Below are 25,019 nucleotides of genomic sequence, written 5' to 3' on the forward strand. Positions count from 1 at the left end.
AATATGTAAAACAAGCAGAGCTGTGGGCGGCTGCTCTTGGTTGTGTTGATGCTGTTGTTGGTCCTTTCGATTTGCTGTGCTTTTGGAAATGATAGAATTCAAAAGAACAAAGATCTCTGTGATGGAGTGAAACTTACCACTGAGAAGGAAGATTGCCCGGTGCAGCTGTCGTTGTTTTTTTGCTTGTGCATCATTGCTAATTATGGTGCCTGCCGCCTCATCCTCTTTGTTACGAAATCAGTTGTCAACGTTACCCAGTTTCATTAACGTTAACTTATCTTCAACCAATCGGCATTTGATCGGCCAATCACATCACCTTTAGAACTTATGTGTTCTTCAGCATTCGATTAAGGGTGCAAAGGCAAAGTTCTCTCAACAACATATATTGCAAAGGTGACTGGTGCTTATTTTCATTGTGGTTTTGTTTTAGACACTTAAAATATTTGCAGGCTAGTTCATTTGCTCCAAACCAGTTAAAGTAAGCATGACCATTTTAAAAGTCCACTACAAGGACACCTGCGGGACACTTACTGGAAAACATTGTTTATGAAGGCATAACCTTCACTAACGGGATCTACGAATAAAGTCAGATGAGCTTGAAATTAAGTAGTATAAAAGGTGTGTTTCCAATTTGAATGAAGTGAATAAAAATAAAAAAAAATTGTGTCCATCTCTCCAGACTACGTCGGGGGAGGATGTCAGAGATTTTGCCAAGGTGCTGAAGAACAAGTTCAGGACCAAGCGCTACTTCGCTAAACATCCACGCATGGGATATCTACCTGTCCAGACCATCCTAGAAGGAGACAACATGGAAACGTGGGCCTCATGCACATACACATTCACAAAACAAGAACAATCAGAAAAAAACAAACAATGTTTTATTGTGCACCAATACTCGAATCAGAGGACACACAGTCAGACGAATATTTCCTGGTGTTTGATTGCTCATTTGATTAACACCCAACAAATAAACATGTTCGATTAAAACTGCTTATTTTCTGTTAAAGTATAGTATCGGTATAAGCGGTGGACACATTAACTTTATACGATGACACCGGAAAGCCGATGCACGGTCAAAAATCAATCAAAAGATTTGCAGTGCGAAGACACTCGGCGTCCTCAAATTGAAGTCGACTTCAGAATTGGAAAAATGTCAGACGGGGAGCCACAACCATTTCCACTGCAGATAACGCAGTCCAACAGAGCCATGTGTGTGTCTATAGACACTGACCCGGCACCAATTTGTGCATCAAATTGCTTAGAACATGCCTCAACGTGCCCCTGGAGGAATTTAAGTATTGTTTGGTAGATTTTTACTTGAGCTTCTCAAAGGAATTACGTCTGTTGGACCTGTACATGTTGTGGCGAGCCTACTCATCTTCGCAGCGAGTCCCTGCAAAATAACATCTTTCCAGCACAACGTGTAGATAAGTTTGGGATTCTCAAAGAACTAGCTTTTGCAGTCAAATTGACCAAAACGCAGTTTCAGGCTTTTTGCCCTTTTCAGCACTACATGTCGTTCAGAGCTCTCAGTGCCTTGAAACAAACAAAACTGAGGCTGCTCACAGGCCATCACACACATCATAGGTTTCATGTCATCTCTGGCCAGATTTGAGCAAATCATGGTGGTTTTGGACACTATTTTTTTAGTGTTTTTGCTTTCGGTGCGATTATGCATGTATTGGCAGGTAACTCGGTAAATGAATGAGCAGATTCAATTAATTTCCACCGTAATTATATTATTATGTCATCAGTACCTGCACTATCTTCATGTGCAATACTAAAATTTGCTGAATAAAACCTCATAGGCAAGTGGTACTGTTATTGACACAAATGGAGGCAAAGACACAGTCTTGCTGGTCTTTGCACCTCAGCCACCAGGCTGTGTGCGAGTCTTTTTTAAGAGTATCAAACACAAGGGAGTCACTGTGTCTTAATTACAACTTTTGAGTGGTGAGCTTGTTGGTTTAGTGCCTAACATGCTGTGTAGTCTATTGTGAAGAAGACATTTACACTCGTTACCAATGCAATGGAACATGTCTGCATTTTGTGTGGATTATCCTTATGGTGCTGTACTGTTACATTTGGCAAAAGAAAGATTTTACTGGGTTGGATTTAGTAGCATCATATACTGTACATATCACTTTCAAGTGTTACCTGCAGCAGTCACACATGTAAAGACGCATGCAAAGACATGGCTCAAACGGAATATGTTATCAACTCACCGTTTTTTCCCCACAATCTAGATGATCATTTAAAAGAAACGTTGATAACAGAAGTCTAAATAAGACGCTATTAGAAAAATCCATCTAATAGATTAATGGTATGAGGGATTATTGAAGGCTGAAGGTTTGTGATGTCCTCCAACTTCCTGTATCATCATCTCTATTTTTCTTATTTGCTTTCTTTTTACAGTCCTGTCACTCTGATAAACTTCTGGCCTGTAGACCATGCGTGAGTACACTTGCAAACACACACACACAGATTGTCCTATAAACATGTTTTTCCTCCTGTCTCCACCCAATTCACCTTCTCACGGTTCCTTGCTGCTCCTTACTCAAAATCAAGAGCACTCCTGACTCTTCTGATGAATATTCTGATTATGACATTAAAACTCAACTTGAACACTATGAGCACTGCAAGCACTTAAGCTTAGGGTTTGTGCTGTGGGTGTTGTTTTAAGGCAAAGTCAGGTTGGAACACGTGGCACGTCACAGCAAAATACATACCTTAGAATCACTGGTCTGCCAGTACTCTGACTCTCTCAGGCTTTATTTCCCTCACAAGCTAAAAAACAGGGAATGTTTGCAAGTATGCATGTAACTGTCAAGTATATGCTCTTTTGTACAAAGCTGTGGGGCAGATGTACATTTATGAAAAGATAGGAGCACTTTAATTTCCAACAATACCAACTGGAAAGCCTTGAACACACTGGAGAAACTAAATTCCCTAGCAGCAGTAGTAAAGGCAGGGACTTAGCTATGTTATCGTTAGCCCGAATCCATCTAATAGCTGCCGTTCAGTTGGATCAAATCGAAATTTTACCACTATGCCAAAGTTGGAAGTGCAGCTTAATGTATACTATTGTCACAGACTTATGGGGTAGAAATTTCTGCGACCGTCAGATCTGTTTTCTGTTTCTAAACAATTTGATGTTTAGAACTTCAAATTTTGATATAGGCCAAGCAATGCATGGCAATTTGTGAAATGTGAAAAATTGCCCGCAGTGCCGTACCTGGCAAGTCATGTAACAGGAAGTCAATTCTGAATGCCGAAAATAATTAGGAGACCGTCATTAACCTTGTAAAGTCACAACTAGAGGGGGAAAAAAAGCAACAAAAAAGGATAACTGAGGCAAAATGGAAAAAAGAACACAGTTCAATCTGCCACAAAGGCACAAATAATTGGCAGAAATAATGCCAAAAGGAAAGTTTCCTAGCAAAGGAAACCAACAGATCCCATCCATACTTCTGTTCAGTCCTGCGTCCCGAGCATTCTTGATGTAACAAAGGAGAGCAAAACTCTATTTTAATTCGGGAAGGGCAGCCTCAACCAGTTAGGGGTTGAGAGGACAGGAAAAAAGGCTCAACAAGTACCATAACTAACGCCAGGCCAGGGATACCTGCCAAGAAAGAGAATCGCAAGTTAATGATGAAAATTCTGTCAATCCATTCATTATGGCATGTTCAGAGTGCAGAAAGCAGCGCAGTGAGAGGTACTCAGTGCGTGATAGGTCGTCTTCCATCAGTCAAGGCCATGTGTTTTGTCCTGCTTGAAATGTGACTTTTAAGCGTGTGTTTGTGTGTGTGTGTGTGTTGGGATTAACGAATCCCTCCTGATTGCATTAATAACCTCTGTGTTTTTTTTGTTTGTTTCTCTCTCCCAGGCCTGGATCGTCTCCTCAGCTCTCACACGATGACACGCACACTCGGATTGAGCACTACGCCAACAGGTAATGTGCTGTCTTCGTTCAGCGGGTTCTTGTAGCATGTGCTTAGTGTTTTCAGTCAGAACATGTTTAAAGTTGTCTTTGTCCTGCTCCACTTTTTCCATTTTCCGTAGCGCTGTCCTCAACCCTAAAAATTTCCCAAATTGTTTCTTATCGCACCATAACCACATTGATTGAATATGATTGATGTGACATTTCCTAGCCCCCCAATGTGCTCATGAACCCATGAAGCTGTAACTCATATCAGTGATTCTCGTGATCAGTTGTCCTAATTCTTTCCTGGAGTGGGCCATGGATCCGTAAGCCTACATTTTCCTCATCTTTCCACTTAATAGACCCAGAAGTTTAGGATTTGAGAACTCTGTTGTGCTTTTGTCAGAAATGATATCCCTACGACACCCCCCAGAGTATTGTATCAAATCGAATAGATGTCAATGTGACAAAGTCGATAAAGAGTGTTTTTCTTTTTTGTTTGTAACAGTGTGTAAAGAAAAAAAAAATCTACTTTTCAGACGCATGTCAGATACATTCAGTCTGCAAATCTTCTCTTGTTAATATATATGTATTATATATTTATAATATATTTTGGTGTTGACATAAAAAGTTCATAAAGAGTGACATTAGGGCTGGGCGGTATGGGAAAAAGTCACATCACGGTTTTTTTTGTGTTTTTTTTTATATCAATCGATATATATCGGGTCCATAGCTTTTAGCATCCACTCGAACTCCTTATTTTCCCAATGTGCTTATTTGTAGCATGTCTTTTGCAATACAGTAAGCTACTGCATCACGGTCTCCAATGTTCCCTCTGAGCTGCTCGCACATTCTCAGCGCACAAGCAAATCTATGCAGCGCATAAAATAAAATTCACAGTAAACGTATTAATCAATATCTAATACTAGACCTAATCTAATCTAATTAATTAGACCAAAAATGTGTTTTTCTGTACCATTTTTCAATGTAACGCAGTGAGTTACAGGTGTCACTATATACGGTTTACTTACGCTGTGCAGCCAATCAGAGCATTGATAGTGCAGGTTAGCTAGCTAACAACAGTGAGGCGGAGTTAGGAGTTAACAGACGCCACTTATCATGGCGAAACGAACGGGCAGCACCAGCGACACACCCCTTCACCAAGCCAAAGTAAAAAAGAAATGCGGTTCTTTTAAGATGGAATGGCTGTCTGAGTGCAAACAGAAGAACAAGCAGTGAAACTGGGTGAGATTTTTTTATTTTTCGAGTGAGAAAGGTCTACTCTGCAAAACATGCAGGCTGCAAGCATGACTCTCACATATAACATACTACACATCTCATGAACAACAGGATTTTTGTCTTTTTCATTTTAAGTGGGCCAAATCGCTTATATTAAAAGTAAACTAATGGAAATTGCTGCTGTGATTTGATTCTTTTAATAAGCCGTGTAACTTGCTATGATCCAAGGTTTTGAACAGGTGTGATACTGGTGTGTGGCCACAGCGTGCACATCTGATGTTGCTCACAGTGGTCCTCAGTGTGCTCAGGGAGCTGGTGTGTTTGCCCAGACACATGAAAAATTAGAGGGAATTAGATTTTTTGTCATACAGCGCTGTATAAAGCAGACACTGTGGTCTCCTGTTGCTGCTGCACAGGTGTGGTTATCAGGGGAAGAATAGCACTGTGTTTGTAAAAAGTTTGCGTTCTCCGTGCTCAAACGGGTGGCGCTGCTTCAGGTGATGGAAAAGATTAGCGGTATTCCCGGTCTTTGTCGGAACATGTGCTCGACATAGTTTGCAGTGCACACTACTCTGTTTCGTGTCGGACTTAAAAAAAAAAACTAAAATACCTCCACACCACCGAACTTTTCGGGCCCTTCTTATCAACGGTGTCATCAACAATGTCCTCCCTTACGCCTTGGGCTGTGTCATCCGAGGGAGCACTCATTTTCTTTTTTTTATACGGCAGCAGCAGCACAAACAAACAAGACGGTAGTCACAGTTTTGGTGCAAACATCTGACTAGTACTGAAAGAAGTTTTGGAACAAGCTTGACTATAATTTCATACTATAGAAACCTTAGCAGCGATATTAGGGCTCTGTTATGAGACAGTTTTTTTGCTTCTCATCTGGTAGTTGCTCCTCTGTTTTAGTTTTGGGACTGACTGCACTGTTTCTTCCCCCTTCGCAGGTTGGCAGAAATGGAGAATCGTAATGGCTCTTATCAGAATGAAAATATCTCCCCCAATGAGAGCATGTGAGAATGGCTTTTTGTTTAGTTTTGCCACATCCTTGTAACTCACTACATGTGAACTGTATATGCCATTTCCGACTGTCTCGTCATCATATGGGTCATTTATCAAATACTTGATTTTCTCTCGTTTTTGTTTTTCACCATCACCCTCTTGTTGTATTTATTTATTTATTTATTTTTCCCAAAGTAGCTCGTCAAATTCCTGAACAAATGCATATTTAAAGTAATCCGAGCGGCCATGTATTGGCTCTTACTAACCCTACAGAGGATTTTGAGGTCCACATTCAAAAGTGAAATAACTCTTCAGCTACAACCAGGGGCCAAGTCAACCAGTCTACAACCAGTCTTCCCTTGAAGTGTCCCTTCAACCGTGGGGGGGAAAAAAGCCTTGTTGTGCATGTCTTTCAAAAGTGGCACAAATAACAGAAGGCCTGAGTTGTGAAGCTGTCCGGCCTCAGATATATACCATTGTGTAAGGATTTGAGGGCTTCTTGTACTTAAGCGGAACCCATGAAATAAGGAGGAAGAGGAGGAAGGTGCAGGATCAGCACAGAAGCATCGGGGACAGTCCAGCATATGGCAGCGACACGTCACGAGATCTTGCCTCTAATGATCATTAGAAAGGTGGGAGATCAGCCCCACACTACACGGGAGGAGCTTGTTAACTATCTGAAGGCAGTTGGGAACGCAGTCACCAAGAACACCACTGGAAAAGGACACAGTTGCCGTCTTGGATTGAAATCTTGCAGTGCCTGCGAGGTCTCCCCCCCCCCCGCCTTCAAGAAGGCACATGTTCATGAAGGCCTGTCTTAAGTTTGGCACTGAACATCTAAATGATTCAGAGAGGGAGAAAGTGCTGTGGTCAGATGAAACTAAGATTGAGCTCTTTGGCAACAACTCGACCCTACATGTTTTAGAAAGAGAAATGCTGAGTGTATAAATCTCTATATATATATATATATATATATATATATATATATATATATATACACACACACACACAGTACAGCACTGTCCACACCTTCACCTTTGTGACTTTGAGCTACAAAGTTTCGTCATTTTTGACAGCTTGACAATTTTGCTGCTTCATTTGACTTAAAAAGTGAGATGTTTGAGAATGCAAAGAAGAGGATCTCTAGGATAGGGCTTTCGACACCTCTCCAGCTAAATGTGGTATTTGCAGGTGACAGTCTTTTCCCTGTTAAGTATATTGAATAGTCCACACTAGCAGTAAGCTGCACACGTGAACTAATTCTCTCAATTAATTATCCGTTGTTTTTTTTTTTATGTAGATAGCCAAAATCACCGTATGCGTTTGTAAGATCAGAGTCTGCTTGACGATGTGTCGTAACGGTCAACATTTGATTCGTTATTTTATGCTTGCCACAAATGCACATGCATTTAATTACATGGTCTACTTAAACTCCTCCCAAACACTGCAGGCTGTGCGTCTCATTACTCACGGTGGGCCGAGTTTTCCATGAGGATCTCAGGACAAATTAAATCTGTGGACGAATCCTGCCCTCTTTCTGTGTTCTGGATTAGCCGTCTGAGTTACAGTCCCGCTCTTCTTTAATGTAGTTTTTGATTTCTGTGTTCTCCTTTTTCCTCTGAGTATGTGCATTGGCGTGTGTGTGTATATGCATGCATGCGTGTACACACGCACACACCGGTGTCTATGACGATGAGAGTGTGTGGCCATCATTTCCCATCATGTTTTATGTGTTATGTGTATCTGCAGTGATGACGAGCACATGTTGATCCAGCACTACTGCCAGTCTCTGAACCAAGGCTCTCCCCTCAGTCAGCCCCGCAGCCCCGCCCAAATCCTCATCTCCATGGAGTCGGAGGAGAAGGGCGAGCTGGAGAGGGTCCTCAACGACCTCGAGCAGGAGAACAGGTCAGTGACCACACGGGCTGAGAAACTGAGGAAATAAATCAGCTGCCGCTAATGTTGGGGACAAAGCAGTTAGGCGAAGATGGGACAAAAACATCAAAAACTGTTTTTTTATTTACCCGATGCTCTAAAGGGTTCCAAAGGTTTTAATAGATTCAGAATAAGAAGCACTCTATATGCAAATAAATATGTTAGCCAAGTCATATAGTCAGCTGTCAGGTGAATAACAAAGCGGTAAATCAGCAGCTCTACTGGTGTTTCTATAAAATCATCCATAGCCTTAATGCACTGTATAATTAATTAGACATTAACATGTTTCAGAATTGCATTTATTGCAGAAATATTTGCAGACTTTTCAGTATGCTCAGTTGATACAATATTAGAGAAATAAAGGAGCATACAATAAAGGACTGTCAATCGTGGCCTAGGTAAAACTTTTAGCATTGAAAATCATGTCTCTGTAGAAAGAAATAATCCGTTCTTTGAGTTTTGACACTCACTGTCACGTTGTGTTACTCCATACCAGGGCTGGGCGATAAAAGGACAACGATTGCCATCGAGGAATAACTTTTCCTCAGTAGAGATATGAAACATGGTCGATATACTTTTCGATAGATTACATTCGTCCATCTTTTGACAGACAATACGAATAGCCAATCACAACGAGAGTTACGCCGTGCTAAACCAATCACGTGGCTGGAATAGAGCTGTGCCAGCAGCTAGTTGTGGCGTGTTTGTACAAGCTATCCATGTAGATCTTCGATAGCAACAATGAATGTTTTTTCAAAAACTGACACAAAAGAAGTCTTTACTGTATTTTGATTGTGTATTTACCAAGTACACAAAATAACTGTATTTCTCATGAATAGGTGTCTTACCCTGTGTTTTTTGCTTTTGGTGCATAACTTTATCATAATTCCTCATAATGTCGTATTCATGAAGTGTTCATTTTTGTATGGTGTAAAAAAAAAAGGGCTTCAGTCTAATTTGAGCCAACATAAATATCATAGAGTATACGAATTACCAGTATTGAAAGAAGGTCGTGATAGTCCCCTGTAAAGATGTTTCAGTAACAGTTTGTAACATGTTTCCCCTTAGATGCATGTGGTAAAAAAATTTTCCACACTAAAAAAAAATGTGGCAAATTTTTTAGTTTTTATGCTTTATGCTAGACCTTTTCGTTGTCCGTCATTTTGAGTGACCGGGTCATACAAATCCCCTCAATCTATTTTTACCCGTCGCTTTCATTTTAAAAATCATAATAATGACATATTCAATAGCATTTAATTTCCATAACCACTTGCACATAACAGTGACATAACCACTGACTGTGGCCCCACTGGCTACATATGAACAGCTAAATGAAACGATTGAACTTAAAATACGAACAGTTCGCCTGCTGTGGCCTGAACACCTTCTCACACCTTCCTTCTGGTCCGCACGGACTTGAATTGCGTGCCCGCTTGTGCGGAATCAAATGTCTCGAGTGGCTCAGCTGTCATGACATTTTTCCTTGGGAAGCCAACGAGGCCGTGCATCAAGAAAGACGATAGCTCATTAATATGCTCACTCGCCGCCAAGTGGTCAGGGGTGTGAATTGCAATCTGTCAAAATGACAATGATAAAAAGCGTTGACGGAAAATATTCGGTTAACACGACCCCCGCTCCTCAGTGGCTAATTTGTGTGTGTGTGTATATTTATAAATATTATTTTATTATATTATTTTATAGCAGATGGTAGTTGGACAATTTCTCTTCTCTGCAGGAAATTACAGTCTGAGTATGACCGTCTGAAAAAGGCCCATGACAGGAAGGGACTGTCCCCATTGCCTTCACCTCCCGAGATGCTCCCAATGTCACCACAGAGTGCGCGAGATGCCGAGCTCATTGCAGAGGCAAAACTACTGAGGCAACACAAAGGGCGTTTGGAAGCCCGCATGCAGATACTTGAAGATCACAACAAACAACTGGAGTCCCAACTGCACAGGCTCAGACAGCTGCTGGAGCAGGTACGGTACAACAGCAACTAACAACCACCACAAACTCGTGAGAGGTTGCAAGATGGTGCGTCGTCTTTGGCAATGACCGCAGAATAGATCGATTGGAAGTTCTTACAAATCAAAGGACTGCTTTGGACCAGTTGAACAAAAAAAAATTGATTAAAGGGATACAAGGTAGTTTAGCGGCAGTATAGCGATCTCTATTGGTCAAACTGAAATTCTACACTGTCGTAAAAATGCCCACCTGTACACACCCACTAACTAACCATTGTGGCGAATGCTGCCATTGTGTTATTTAGTCAGTGCAGTTAGGTTATCTGATTCACAAGTGTAGACTGCCCACGTAAGATACTATAATCAGAGATTTTCTGAAGAGAGAACTGAAGATAATATGCTATAATCCTGTTGCTGGAGGAAGTGGCCGGGGACAGCTCGTCTGGGTTTCTCTGCTCAGGCTGCTGCCCCCGCGACCCGATCCCCGGACAAGCGGCAGATAATGGATGTATGGATGGACTGTTGCTGATCTTGAATGGGATTCTTCCCTCATCATGGTGTATTCGTGGAGTGATTCCTTTGTATTAGCAGACACTTACAAAAGTTACATCTTAGACAGATGCGCGCAGGCACTACCAACACACGCCGCAATAAACGCAGAGTAGCTCTACACTATTCCGATTACAATCACAAATTAATCAATTTTCATTTGTAGATAACAATTCTTGTTCGGATCAAAACGCTATTCTTATTCTAATCAGGTCAGTCCGTGTATTTCTGAAGCTAGGCTACGTCTCGAACTCAGGAGGAATTAGAGCACCATCATCACCTGTCTCTTTACGATCTAAAACGCAGATCACTATGGTAGATGAACAAGATCACGCTTGGAGAAATTTCACAAAGATGGGAAGTGCCAACATCGAACGTTTCATATTCAGACTGTGAAAGGCAGAATATGAAACGCTTGATGTTACCTCTTCAACGCAAGCGAACACATAGCCTACAACTACAGCTAGCATACAGTACCTAGCTAAGTGCCGTAAACACAAACGACTCTTCTCGCGCATCACGACACTTCAGAAGCGGGTCGCTCCTGCCGAAGTTACATATGGGATTTTCAGCATACAGACCCCTGTTGGGAGCGAGACAGGCTTCATTCGCTTACCATTGACTTGTTTAACCTTTGTTAAACTCCTGAAGGCTATAATTTTAGGTGAAAATGCTACCTAGTGCCCCTTTAATTAGATATATATAAAAAAACATAAACCTATCTCTTAAAGGTGACATATGGAATCACTTTTTTTATAATATATATATATATATATATATATATAAAAAAACAACCCTGGCATTTTTATTGTGCCCCTTTTGTTTGAACGTTCCTCATTTAAGGAGCTAAGCCACAAAAGAGGAATTAGTTCCAACTCTCATCTGCAGCACAGCTCATTCACTCCGGTAAGGACGTCCATCGTACTCAAAGTCGTCGTCCACGTCAACAAAATCTGATAAATATTCGGCCATGCTGCACAAAACTAGCAGCAGCAAACTCAGTGTGAAGATAGCCGAGTGAATGAGCTGTGCTGCAGCGGCTGTTATCGGTGAGAAGATGAACGTATTTTATGCCAGAAATAAGGTCCAGCTTTAAAAAGAACCCAACTTCCGTAATGTATCATGCAATATGGTATGTTTCTAATGTACCACTGTGGCTGTTTTTGTCTGTGGGTGTGTTAGACGGATTCCAAGATGAACGGCACAGCACTGTCCTCTCCCTCAACCTCATCTCAGCGCTCTGACTCCTCCCTACCTCTACTCCGTGTGGCTGCCAGCCAAACTACTGATACGATGGGTAAACCCCCCCCCCCCACTGATATCCTTTAATATGCAGCCACAATTCAAGGAGCATAGATTACACGAATAGAATTTTGAACAGAGAAACAAAAACCTCTCCTCATTATTTTCAGGTGACGATGAGCTGTCCAGCCCCTCTGCTTCTGGGCTGGAGGAAGTGATGGAACAGCTCAACAATACTTTCCCTCACAGCCAGGGTACGAAGCACTGACTTAACGTGGTCATCTCGCTCAACTTGTATCTGGAAAATACTTTATAAACAGAAATGTTTGACATGAGAGCATCTTCGCTCTGTCTAAAAAGGATTCAGTAACGTGCTATTCTTTTCTACAACGATAAGCAAAGATTTGATTACAGTCAGTAGTTTGCGCGTGTTTTTTTATGATGGTATCTAAGGACAGTGCTCAAACTCTAGTTTTTCATACAATATCTCCCTATTTTGCCTTTTGAATTTGCACAGTTGCAACTGTATAAACTAAGAAAAGTGTCAAAGCTGATGAGCCATTTGTCTCACTAAAACAAGGCTGTTTTTTGTTTTTTTTTCCCCTCTTTCTTTTCTCGCTGCTTTTTGCCGTGAGCCAGAAGGGAGAAGGGGACATCACTGAGAGGTTAGTGGCTCAAAGATCCCTTCTTCCACCTTCTCATTTCGCCACTGTACTTTAAAGGCCGTTTGCACTGCATGAATTCAGCATCTGAACCGTCATCGTTCTCAGACGTCACGTCGGCTAAGGTCGTTAAGGCATGGCTTATTAAGTGGATTGATGATGTGACTCTTTTGGCACAAAACATACAAACAAAGAGACGAAATGCATACTGGAAATGACAAACCATGTCAGACACCTTCCTCTTAAGCTTTCTTTCCTTTCACACTGCAAGTATTTTCTTCACAGAATGACTGTTGTGGAGCTGTTCAGCATAAGCTGCGTGGGAACATTATGTCTTTGTTTCCATTAGTTTATATTTGGACCAATCACTTTGGTTTATAGCTCAGAGCTTAATTCGGCCACAGTTTGCCATGTTATAAAAGTCTTGGTGTTCTTGTCAGGCATGGATGTAAAAGTCAGTCAGGCGGTGTTATTTAACATGTCTGACCCTACATCAAATAGGAGTAGACATGTTAGACATGCCAAACGTATTTCGGTCTTCAATTCAAGATTTAATTTGGGATGAATGAATGAATCGAATTGGATTGGAATATGATTGTATTACAATGAATTGGATTCTCATTGGCTTGAATTGGATTGTTTCCTTGAAGTGCCTTGAGAAGACATTTGTAGTAATTGTGTGCTTATTATTTATTATTGTTTGGTGTAATTTAATTGAATTGAATTGATTCAAGTAAATAAAAACTAATGAGATTTACACCTTCAAATACAACATGATAACAAACAGAAGAGTGAAAGGGTGAATAGTACAGGGCAATTGCAGTTATTTAATTGAATTGAATTGATTAAAGTACATTTTTATTGATTGAATATTCTATGGTAAAGAGACCTTGACTGATTAGATAGATAGATAGATAGATAGATAGATAGATAAGTACTTTATTCATCCCAATTTGGGAAATTATTGTGTTGCAACAGCGTGCAGTATAAAAGATATGTAAACAATTAAAGGAAAAAACAAGCAAATAGAATAAAAATAGAGAATAAACATCAGCTATAAACAAATCTACAGTATATAATTAACTTTCTAATCTGTATTGCATCCAAAATCAGATGTATTGAACTGACTTCTGTTCTTGTTATTCGGGACAAGATGTAAAAATTTGATCTCTGTGAGAAATTGAAAGCGTGGTTCCTATAGCAACGCGACACCCAACTTAATTGTTCCTTTGCTGTAACCGCAAAACTTTAGTGACACAATTCAATAATTTTGATATTTCACCTTCTCCTTCAGCTGAGAATCTGCTATTTATTGCAAGCTGTTCATTCAGTAACGTCCATTCTGGTTCAAGATCTGAGCTTCTTAAAACGATTTATAGAATAATTGCTGAATATCAGGGACATATTGTATGGTGGTTACACTGGCTGATTAGTGAAGGGATGTTTTTTTCTTCAGGAACTTTAATCCTGAACTCTTAACATAAACTGCCTCAACCAGGTTGTGTGTTCACCTTTTAAATTGGTGTTCCAGCGAGGTTAAAAGATTGAAATCTCTCAGTTGGACAGAGCTTGCTTAGCTGCTAATCTCATTTCGTAATCCAGCCGTGGTCTTCAAAAGAGCTTTAACTGATGTTTGATCTTAGACGGATTACTGTCACCGGCTGAAAGACGGCTGCCACTCGTCTTCGGGCCGTGGTTCCAAAAAAAAAAAAAAGTGAAAATCTAAACGCAGAGTTTGTTCAACGTTCTAACGCGATCCTCCAGCTGTGGATACGTTTTCTGAAAGAGAAAATAAATCCGTATCAGGGAGATCTGATATTGTGTGAGTATGTTTTCCCTAAGTAGTGTCTCCTCTCTCTCTCTCTCTCTCTCTGTCTCTCTCTCTCTGTCTCTCTCTCTCTCTCTCTCTCTCTCTCTCTCTCTCTCTCTCTCTCTCTCTCTCTCTCTCTCTCTCTCTCTCTCTCTCTCTCTCTCTCTCTCTCTCTCTCTCTCTCTCTCTCTCTCTCTCTCTCTCTCTCTCTCTCTCTCTCCCCCCTCAGGCCCCAGCTTTGTCAGTTTGTGCTACATGGCTGACTATCTCGGCTGCGCCATGGAGTCGTTGGTCAACGCAGTGACGGACGAGCAGAGTACCAAACAGCAGCAGACTCTACCTTTTTGATCCCGCCCTCTAATCTCCTCCCCTCCTCCAACTTTATTGCATGTTTTTTCTAGTCAGAACAACTGGATTGAAAACTGTTTGCAAAGAGAACATAAAGACTATTTTTGTGAGGAATTGTTGTTCCGCCAACAGGTAAATAAAGTTTAAAAAAAAAAAAAAAAAGGAAATACTATAATTTGGATAGATTTCAGTAGTTTCTTAAAATGTCCTGAAGTTATATTATTGTTAACAAAGGCTGGTTTTAAAAACTTCTATGCAATTGTATAAACCAAGGGTGGGGGTTGTAAGGGAGAGACGGAGAATACAAAGTGCGCTCGGTGTTTATTCGCTCTTTGGAGTCGGTGAAGCGGCTGAAGCATTTCAGACATTTGTATTAAGATAATGATTGTAAAAATGAAACGTGTTTTAAAGAGGAAAATGTTTTCAACTGTGTGCGTCTGTTTGAGTATATGTATGTGTGAGTGGTGGTGCCTAATATTATTAATATTAAATAAGATTTGGGTTTTTTTGGGGGGGTGTGTTAGACCAACATTCTTCATTCAGCCATCCTGCCCGTCTGTGTGTGCAGCGAACAGACCCTTTACGAGGCCCCATTAAGAACTGAGGCCAGTCGGCGAAGTCATTTAAAAACCGTTTGAACAGAATTGGAGCTGGTGCGAGTCTGATGTCACCGACCTCCTGCAGCTGCGGACGTACTACTGACCATCAGCATAAAACGTTTTATAAAGAAGTCAAAACTGGAGCAGCAGGGTTTTAACTATTCTGAGTTGAGCTTAAAGAAAAGGATGGATCCTCCGTTTCTAGATGCAAGTGAATAGCATGATAAACAATTCTGAATGTAACAAAATACTCCACTGGGGCAGCTTTCAGGACGTTCACTTCGGCATCATTAAAGTAAGATTGACAGTGAAACGGGTTTATTTCAGGGTACTGGTTTGAGCCCCTACGATGGGAAAGTAACCCGCTCCTGTCAGCCGATCTTTTTCTTTTTCTTTTTTTCCTGTGGACATCTTTTCATGCTTTCATATTTTTTTTTTCTGTATCCTTAAATCTGCTTGTTGCGTTCACACTTTCACAGTTTAGCATTATGAAGGAAAGGCGGTTTGGACCTGGAGGTGAACAGAAACATTTTTACACTGAAGCGTATTTAGCTATTTGTTGACTTGATTTTTTTTTTTTTTTTTAATGTTTTGCCTTAGGTTCTTTTTCAGGTGTCTTATTTAGCCTGTTGGTTCTGCACTCTGTCCTCCTTATCAGCAGTAGGAACGCTATTCTCATTAGCAACCAAGCACTACAAATTCATGAGGCTGCTAGTTTTTTTCAGATTGTTAACATTTATTGTATTTGGGAAGAAAAAAAAAAAAGAAATGTTTGCATTGAGGTGGCCTGGGTAAAGGGAAGCTCTACCTCGTGTGAAGTTTTGGTAGTTTAGTTTTTCATACATCAGTTCTGCACACTCGGATTGTTTCTTAACTGATCACTTCTGGCTGATTAATTCACATCTGATGTAGTAATCGCTCCTTGCATCTTTGCTGCACTGCAGGAGCCTCCAGGCTCGAATTCATTCACTGTATTTTTCAAGTCCATCCGACTTCCTATTCCTCTATTATTCCTCAAGAATAATACATACATCTGATTCATCTGTGCACAACTGTTAACCCTGAACATGCCAGATCTTTTGTGTTTCATGAGTGTGGAAGTGTTTATTCTGCCAGCGTTACACTGCGCATTTGGCTTCAAGGCAGTTTGGTTTCGTTGTGTGTGAGGTGCTCCGAATGGTCGCGTTTAATTAAATGAAAGGCCCTTTTTTCTCTTTTTTTTTAATCCATTAACAATAAAGAATGGATACATTTTTGGCATTACATTCTCACAGCATGATCCAAAAAGTTTTTTTTATTATTTTCAGACGGAACTCGAATTTAGTTTAATTCGCTTTTAATTTTCTGTCTCATACTCGGCTCAACATCCAAGTAACACGTCTGTATTTTCACAACATATCAGATTGCACCAAATGTATGCCTTACTACTGTATTATAAAATGCTTTACTGTGTATCAATAAAGCACGCAGTTATGTTGACTTGCCTAATTTTTTTTGTTCCAATTCATATCAGGCCATTGTACTATCCCCAGGTTAACAGAAAGCTTCCGCATACACCCTTAAACACCACTATCTCAGTCATATGAAATTACCCCCGTGATGCTTAAAACATTTTGTAACAGCAATCTGACTACGTTGGATCATGTGACAAATCCCTTTTTCACTCCCATGGTGCATAACGTCACTGGCCTCATCCGTCTGTTAAAATCATGACGTCTTTCATAATTTGGCCAATTTTACATTATGTTCCTCATCATTCATTCAAACAAGCTTTACTATTATACTAAGATTAGACCGTGCGCAAATATAATAGTCCCTGCAGAATTACAGTTTCATGACCAGCACACCAAGCATGAAGCTGTTGCATGAAACTGCTGAAAATATCACTCGTCTTCCTTTTTAATCTCATAGAGCCGTGTTGTATTTACGGATGTAACAGCTCTCATGGGGCACAGATCTATAGTAATAAGCCAGTCAGCTGCAGGGCTGCTTTATGAACACCAAATGGAATCAGAGTGAGAACTTTTATACTCTTCCACATTCTATGCTGATGATGTTTTTTGTAAAAACTAAATTGGGTTTTACCAAATTAGAAATTCTGGGTTGACCGGCAAAGTCCAGCCTCATCCCACCTTTGTCACGCCCATGGGATTTTCCCCATGTTTTTAGTTATGTTTTATCATGTTTTAGGTTACGTTTTGGTTCTTGAGTTCATGTTTTGCCATTGCTTTTCCCCTCACTTCACATACCAGCTCATTAGTTGTCACTCACATAACCTGTTCATTGTCCCCAGCTGCACTCATTCACAATCACCCAGTTCCCTGTTTAGTTTCCAGGCTCCCCTGTCCTTTTGGTCAGATATTTCTGTCACAACAGGGTGGGGTGGTAGGACACGGGGTCAGATCTTTACCTGATTTTCACCCCTCTTGCCACGTATTCAAGCTGTTGGAGCTATTTATTCCTTATCTTTCTTTACTTTGAATTTTGTTTAAATTTATTCTCGGGTTACTTTATATTTTGGGGGGTTATTTACAGAATTTATTTGTAGGTTAATAATTGTTTGTTTTTTGTTTCTTTGTTTTAAGTTAGGCAGAAGAACTGTGGGTCCATTCCCTATAAATATAGGGACTGGTATAGGACCAGGATGGATTGGGGTGGAATCTGTTCCCCTACATAACATGGTAACAAATTAATTTACCAGGAAGTCCCTTACTGTGTTTGTTCCTCTCATCATGGACAACAAATCCTTGAGAATTTGAAAACATTTGCTCTTTATTTGCCAAAGTTACCAGGGGGGGAACCAAATATTTCAGGTGCCTGAAAAACAGATTATTTCAGGCAGCTGAAGTATTTGGTTCCCCCCCCCTGGTAACTTTGGCAAATAAAGAGCAAATGTTTTCAAATTCTCAAGGATAGTTGTGTACGATGGTATAACTGAACGACCTAAATCTCCAGATGATTAGTTAATCCCTGCCCATGAGGTAACAAAACATTACAAAGTATGAGCTTCAGGCTGAAACATTGTATTTGATGTTTCTAAAAGCAGTTTTTGTCTTTTGAAAATAGAAGAGGTATGTCCTCATACATTACACAATAATAGAGAAATATTTTAGGATATTTTATATAAATGCTAGAGCTTATTATCTAATTTTTCGTGTCCTGCTATCAGCTAGCTTCCATCCTTTTATATCGTCAATAAAAATGATAAATACACACAATGTGTTGGAAGACAGTGTTTGCTGGCTGACTGATGTTTGTCAGGCTAAAGTGAACATGACAAAAGATGGAAAAAGACTGATTCTCTTTGCGATTCAAAAAACGTGCCAGAAGAACTCACACACAAGTAGGTTTATTTCTAGTTTATTTTACAGGTTTGTTTTTCTTTTTTACAGAAACTGTCGATTGAAATGAAAGTTACAACATGATTACGAGAGTCGTTTAACTGAGAAACCGATGAGAAGCGCCGCCAAAATGGTCGGATCCGCCTCTCTGGCTGCAAAGCGCGCTCCCGACACAGGGGGAACAGATTTTCACGGGGGAACAGAATTTCGTACGAGACCGTTCCTGTGTGCTAGGTACCCCAAGCAGAAGGGTTACAAAAATGGTAACGGGTTCCATGGGAAGAAATAAGCGAACCGTTCTGAACCAACCCGTACCGGACTGCAGAGCCGGCCCAAGGCATATGCCAACTACGCGGTCGCTTAGGGCCCCCACGCCACCAGGGGGCCCCAGAGAGCACCGAGATGTTGTGATAAAAAAGTAAATATATACATGAAATTAAAATAACATTGAATAATTTAAATGAAATTGTATTACACCAGAAAAAAAAAAAAAAATTTGACAAAATACTAATACTAGGTTAATTTATGCCTCCTGTTGGCTGCTGCCACCGTTGGGCAAAATTATTTAAGTATTGTATTTATTATTTAAGTATTTAATTTTGATTACAACTTTATTTTTCTGTAAGATAATGTGAATGTAATTTGATTCTATTTTGTATTTGGATTTTGAACATTTTGCACACCATTGCACATCTGAAAGAAATTAAACTATTTAACGTGTTTACTATAAATGCATTCTCCAGCCTGCTGATGTTACTTTCAAATAGTTAAATTAATGAGCCATACTTATACATCACTCTTTATGTAGAAGTTAATGAAACCATATTTATGAGTTTGCTATCCCTTTAAGGTTAAAAACAAGAATGACACCTGTATAATGTAAGATGATTACAAATAATGCTAATGATTGTGGGTCCGTTACACACATAACAGTGTAGCCTATGGAATAATGAGGCATCTGGAGCTGAGGTGATGGTAGGGGGCCCCCAAATGAAATTCTGCTTAAGGCCCCATAAAGGCTTGGGCCGGCCCTGCCGGACTGCATAGTGGAAACGAGGCTATACACTCAGTGGGCTTCATCAGTGATGTGCTTGGAGCCTATGCAGTCAGCGAGCTTAGCGATGCTTCTTTTCAAATGTTCTCTTAAGTATCAGACACCTCAAGGGGGCTGTACCAGGAGAAGGCTTTGTGCTTCATCCATCTGATGGGAGAACACACAACATCCCTGGAATTGTCTTGTACCAGAGTGGTGTGAACATGACCTTAAAGCGGCACTATGCAACTTTCAGTAATACCGGGTTTGTTTACCATGCAATACACACCCCAAAGCTGTAGGGGGAGCTCCGTAGAAAATAAGGCGACAGTCTAGCCATATTATATATTACTACTCTAGAAGCTAACCACATTCAATTTAGCCGTCGACAGCTAATGGAGAGAGGTGTGTCTTATCAGGCTCCCTGGCTCGGCTCAGAGCCCTTTAGACCTGCCGTGAAGCAGTAGTTCTCGGCTCTCGTGTGTCGCGAGACTTCCAGAGGTAAACAAAGCACGCGGCGCCACAGGCAAAGTTGCAAGCGCTGTTTCGGGCTAGGGCCACCAGATGGAGATGGAAATGTCACCGTTTTCATCAGAACGGGTCAGCCAAGCTATCTGATGATTGCCAAGCAATTTTATGACCATGAAAAAGTTGCATAGTGCCGCTTTAAAGAGTCCAAATGGACACCTGAAGGTGTTTCTGTTTGTTTGTTTGTTTGTTTGTTTGTTTGTTTGTTTGTTTGTTTGTTTGTTTGTTTGTTTGAGCGTTTGTATCCTCTGAAAGGAGAAGTGTGTGGCTCAGCTCCCAGTCCTGAAGCCTCCAAACTGCACAAAGTCAGGTATGGAAAGCTTTACTGTAGCTACACACAGAAGTGCTATGTTTTTGTTTTCAAATACAAAGATAAAGGACCTTTGACAGAAGAGGAGTTATATGGCAATATTTTTTTTTTAATCAGAAAATGTAGTTAAAGTTCTGTGACACATTATTGATTGTTTATTATTGGGCTGTGTGAGAAATTGTTTGATAAAGCCTCCAGCTGATGTAAGCTGTTGCAGCAAGAGTGGTGATGAGATGTATGCAGTTTTTATTGGCTCCCTGTTAAATTGAGAATATAATTCTGATTTAAATGTGTCAATGACTGAGTTGTATCATATCTTAAGAATGATATTGCTTGGGTATTTTTTTGTTGGTTTCAGCAGGTATCCCTGGCTTGGTGTGGTCTCCTTCATGGTTCCTTTTCCCATTCTTGGCTTGTGCATGTCCAGGGTGAGATTAAAGACAAGTCTTGTTGTTGTGCAAATTTGGTGCGTGTTGTATAATTGGAGTGTTGTGATGACCTGTGGTGTTTTGCCAATTTTCTTATGTGAATAACAGTAAACAATACTTTGTTATCAACAGTAATGGACGAAGCTGGAGATGTACACAGTGTAAGTTTGAGTAAGGTATGTGTCTTGTGTTTAAATATGTTAATGTTTGTAATAGTTTCTCTGTGGTGTGATCCACTGAATGTGTAAAGAACCTGCTGACATGTCCCAGGTACTTGTTGGATTTGATCCTCATACATTTAGAAAGGATAAGCTCCACAAAGTGAAAAAAGGACTGCTTTTGCATTTGACACAGCGTATATCATGCCAATGTTCATTTGGGGCTGCAGATTTTGATTTAGTTTCAAAAGGTAAAAGTATCACAGAGTCATCAGCAACATTTACTAAGACGTCCACCAGTAAAAGTGTTTCTTGTGCAGAGCACCTCTCAGTGTTTGCTGTTAAAATGTAAAGTTTCTTTTTTGACAGTTTAAAGTGGCTGCAAGTGATTTTTCTATCTGGCCTCAGGAAATGTCTGTCATTTATTTATTTGTGTTTGTAAAACCTTGGAAACTTTATTCCTGAGCCCACATCAGCGGGTTATGGTTGTTAAGAAATAGACGAGGAGAAAGTTGGATGTGTGAGGATAAAAGCAAAGGAGTCCCTGGGACATGTCAGCAGATCTGGGATCAGTTACTAAAATAATTTGCTCCTTAAGGCCTCAGTATGCTTCTCCGTCAGCTCTCCGTCCTTTCGAAGTTCTACGTCGGGCTGTCGAATACGCAAAGCAATTCACCTCCCGATCAGTAGGCGTCTCTACGTTAAACGACCTAATCTCGCGACGTCTATCGTGAAAGTCGTTGATTGATTGTTCACCTTCCGGCTCTGTTCCACTCCTCACAGTGAACAATGGCGACCGAGAGAGAGAGACTGTTGGAGTTGGAGCTTATTGATTTTGAAATGCAAATAATTTTGACCAAATGTTGACCGGCACACGGTAAACTCTTTCAAAAATGGCGCTGTTGTTGTTCTGAGAGGAAGGAGGAAAAGTGACTCCGGAAATGATGTTGTTAGCCGACCAATCACAACGCTTGCGGTCTCTGTCGCCTCGACGGATAGATAGAAATTTTGGCCGACGCACGCAAGTGATGCAGAGCGTCTCCGGGAGAGGGCTCTCCGAAGGCGACCATAAATCAGCCTGAAAGTTTGATGGGACAGCAGCGCCCTCTTTGGTTATTGTAGAGAAGAGAAAAAGCTTACAGCACCTGGTAAGGATGAGTTCCAAAAAGTAAAAAAAGGACTGCTTTTGCATTTGACACAGCCTATATCTTGCCGAGTCCTTATTACATAGATTAGCTCAGTAAGAGATATCGTGACATATTTGTCCACTTGTTTCCAAATTGGTCGATCTGGAATTCAGTTCTCAAGAATCAGAATCAGAAGTGTGAAATGTCCATAAAACCCATGAGGATAGCAGCAAAAACAAGGGATACAGAAAGACCTTCACTCACACTGGCAGGTTATATTTAAAAGCCTTTTATTTTGCATCTCATTTGTTCTTGAAGCAACAACAAAAAAAGCAAATTAAAAAATCATCAAAGTATGTATTTTGCTTGTCTAAAACATTGGATGAAATCTGACAGAACTTTCTTTGTCTTTGTCATGTTTCTTTACTTTTTCTTGATCATTTTTTAATTTCTTTCTGTGTCGATGGTTTAATGCAGTAAAATTGTGCACTGCTGCATTGATACCACATCATCAAAGGAAATAGGATTCTCGCAAGGAATACTGAAAGTTAAAATGAAGCAGAGCTCAGGCTGAAACAGTGAAATTATCATGAGACGGGGTAGGCTTTTTATAAAGAAGATAACGGTGAAAATGCAACAACTTTGAGTTCTTTGTATTGGAATTGTAACCTCTGTTCTTCACCTAAACAAAAACTAATTGGAGGTGAACAAAGTAATTCCTGTTCCTTTAGCTTTATCCTTTAGCTATACTTATCATGTGCAGAGGTTTTCCATTTTCACAATCGACTTTAAGATTTGTGCCGTGGAGAGATTCACCTTTGTAGCGGCAATTTGGGAATCTGCTCATTCTATCATGTTCACAGTCAATTATTTCAAAACGCTCATAACTTACTCCAGGGTGAACAGATTGGGTACAGATGGAATCTAACTGTTTTGTTGGGTCCAAGATAAAGGTATTGATATCTTTGCACGTTCTTATTACATTATTGATTGGCTTCATTTTGGAATTACAATCCCTGACATTCATTTGCCGGACGACATGCTTGTCATAGAAGCTCAGAGCCTTAGATGGCTCTGTTGCAGAGAGCAGCACCAGCAGCACGGCAACGATCTGGATCTTCATGGTTCACTGTTGAAGAAAAACGTTCTTCAAAAAAAAAAATTCTTACAGAGAATTTCGAGCAGAACAAATATAACTTGGGAGCAAAATGAGCAGGAGCCTTCTCCTCCGGATCTAATGACACTAACAGAACAAGTTTTATGAACTCAGATTACAAACTGCTGAGAGATTATGATACATCTTAACATAAAAGATCTCATGCAGCTGTTTCCTGAAACATTGTGAACTAATGTAATGAGGTCAGCAACTCTGATGAGAAACTCTGTCGTGTCGGTCACTTACCTTGATTGGTTAGTTGGTTTGGATGGTCGGTTAGTTGGTGCACAGAGGTTTGGTCAGAAGCTGTCAGATGGAGAGAAAACAACAAAGAGGTTGCAGTTTACAAGTATAGAAATAAGAAAATGGATAAATACAAACTGATGGCCAAACACCTTTTGTTTTTATACATAATTAGGCCATTATTATGAGTGAAATATGAGCTTTCCTTTGTTCAAATCAGCAGAGACAAACTCCTCTAAACATTTCCCAAGGTCACTTACTTTATTTCTTGCTCAGCTGTGGAGAGGTTTGTAGGTTTATGGGTTCACCCGCCGAGGCTGAGGTTGATCCAGTGAGTCGACCACTTGGTGGAGAAGTCTTTAGTGCAGGAAGGTCACTAAAGCTGTAACCTGGTTTGAGTCAATCCTTTATATATTGTCCACAAAGATGGGAAGTATCTGATGAAATACTATCGGAACTAAACTCTTTGAGAGAATGTGCATGCAAGATATGCAAATATATCATTGAGAAAGGAGATGTTACACAACTTCTGAAAGTCACGGTGAAGTCAGCACTGCGCAGTCAACACAGTTTTTAAAATCCATCCATCCATCCATCCATCCAGTTTCTGCACGCTCTTAATCCAATTTAGGGTCGCGAGGGGGACTGGAGCGTATTCCAGCTGTCACTGGGCGAGAGGCAGAGTACACCTTGGATGGGTCGCCAGTCCATCACGCCAGTACATTTGTGAAAATGTAATTTTTTTTTGTTTTGTTTAAACATATTCTTGCAAGAAAAGTGATATGCACAGCACAATTAAATGAAAAAGCACTTCAGATTGATTATCAATCATAAATAAAACCTTGTTTTGTTGTGGCGGCTCAGGGTTGAGCGGTCCAGTGGGTTTCACAAGACCTCATGATGAAATATTTGCGTGTGTTTGTTCCATTTTTCACAACAGAAATATGACAAATCAGATGAATCATTCTGCACTTCTTCATAGAATTACAAAAGAATTTCTTATCTATCTCACCAACTGTTGTGCTGACGACTTCTGCTGAGCAGTCGTGACTGTGACCCGTGTTGTTGAAGATGTAAAGATTGTTTCATCTGTAACAGTGTTGCAACAGCTGACTATCAAGGCTGCAGGCCAGCCGAAAAGAAGCGCCGGATGGCAGGTGATTTCTCACATGCAGGCTGCACTTACCACCCTGAACCTGGCCCCTGTTGTCCCATCTCCGAAGCTAAGCGATGGGAGACTGGCTGGGAACAGCAGCTGCTCTAAAGCTTCTTCCCTTCTCTACGGAAATGTTAGAGGCCGCTGACATACTTCACGTTGACAGTGAAATCACTTACTGTGAAGCGTTACAGTGTACTAACTGTAACTTTCTGATATACCGTCCTGCCCTCTGGAATTGGGAAGAAAAGTTTTTTTTAAAAT

The 25,019-nt window shown here is 40.5% G+C and overlaps 1 protein-coding gene and 1 long non-coding RNA gene across 5 annotated transcripts in view; one reads left to right on the top strand and one right to left on the bottom strand.

Moving 5' to 3' along the window:
- dmd (dystrophin) overlaps positions 1 to 16,754 on the top strand; it is a 215,905-nt gene extending 199,151 nt beyond the window's left edge. For 2 of the 4 annotated variants that reach the window (XM_075477432.1, XM_075477433.1), the window contains 10 exons: positions 680 to 816; positions 2,416 to 2,454; positions 3,887 to 3,952; positions 6,112 to 6,177; positions 7,916 to 8,074; positions 9,837 to 10,080; positions 11,797 to 11,911; positions 12,027 to 12,110; positions 12,496 to 12,521; positions 14,558 to 14,648. In XM_075477432.1, the coding sequence (XP_075333547.1) occupies positions 680 to 816; positions 2,416 to 2,454; positions 3,887 to 3,952; positions 6,112 to 6,177; positions 7,916 to 8,074; positions 9,837 to 10,080; positions 11,797 to 11,911; positions 12,027 to 12,110; positions 12,496 to 12,518 (933 nt within the window). In that variant the 3' untranslated portion in view covers positions 12,519 to 12,521; positions 14,558 to 14,648. Of the gene's footprint in view, positions 1 to 679; positions 817 to 2,415; positions 2,455 to 3,886; positions 3,953 to 6,111; positions 6,178 to 7,915; positions 8,075 to 9,836; positions 10,081 to 11,796; positions 11,912 to 12,026; positions 12,111 to 12,495; positions 12,522 to 14,557 lie in introns of all 4 variants that reach the window. The other 2 variants (XM_075477434.1, XM_075477435.1) reach the window with 1 other exon arrangement.
- The window catches only part of LOC142391332 (uncharacterized), a 397,679-nt gene extending 373,700 nt beyond the window's left edge, over positions 1 to 23,979 (bottom strand). Inside the window, exons 1-2 of the long non-coding RNA XR_012770535.1 lie at positions 23,860 to 23,979; positions 23,603 to 23,662 (exon numbers count right to left, since the gene is read on the bottom strand). This is a non-coding gene — a long non-coding RNA (uncharacterized LOC142391332). The remainder of the gene's footprint in view (positions 1 to 23,602; positions 23,663 to 23,859) is intronic.
- Between the last annotated feature and the right edge of the window lie 1,040 nt (positions 23,980 to 25,019).

The sequence above is a fragment of the Odontesthes bonariensis genome, chromosome 11, assembly GCF_027942865.1.
Source record: "Odontesthes bonariensis isolate fOdoBon6 chromosome 11, fOdoBon6.hap1, whole genome shotgun sequence".
NCBI lineage: Eukaryota > Metazoa > Chordata > Actinopteri > Atheriniformes > Atherinopsidae > Odontesthes > Odontesthes bonariensis.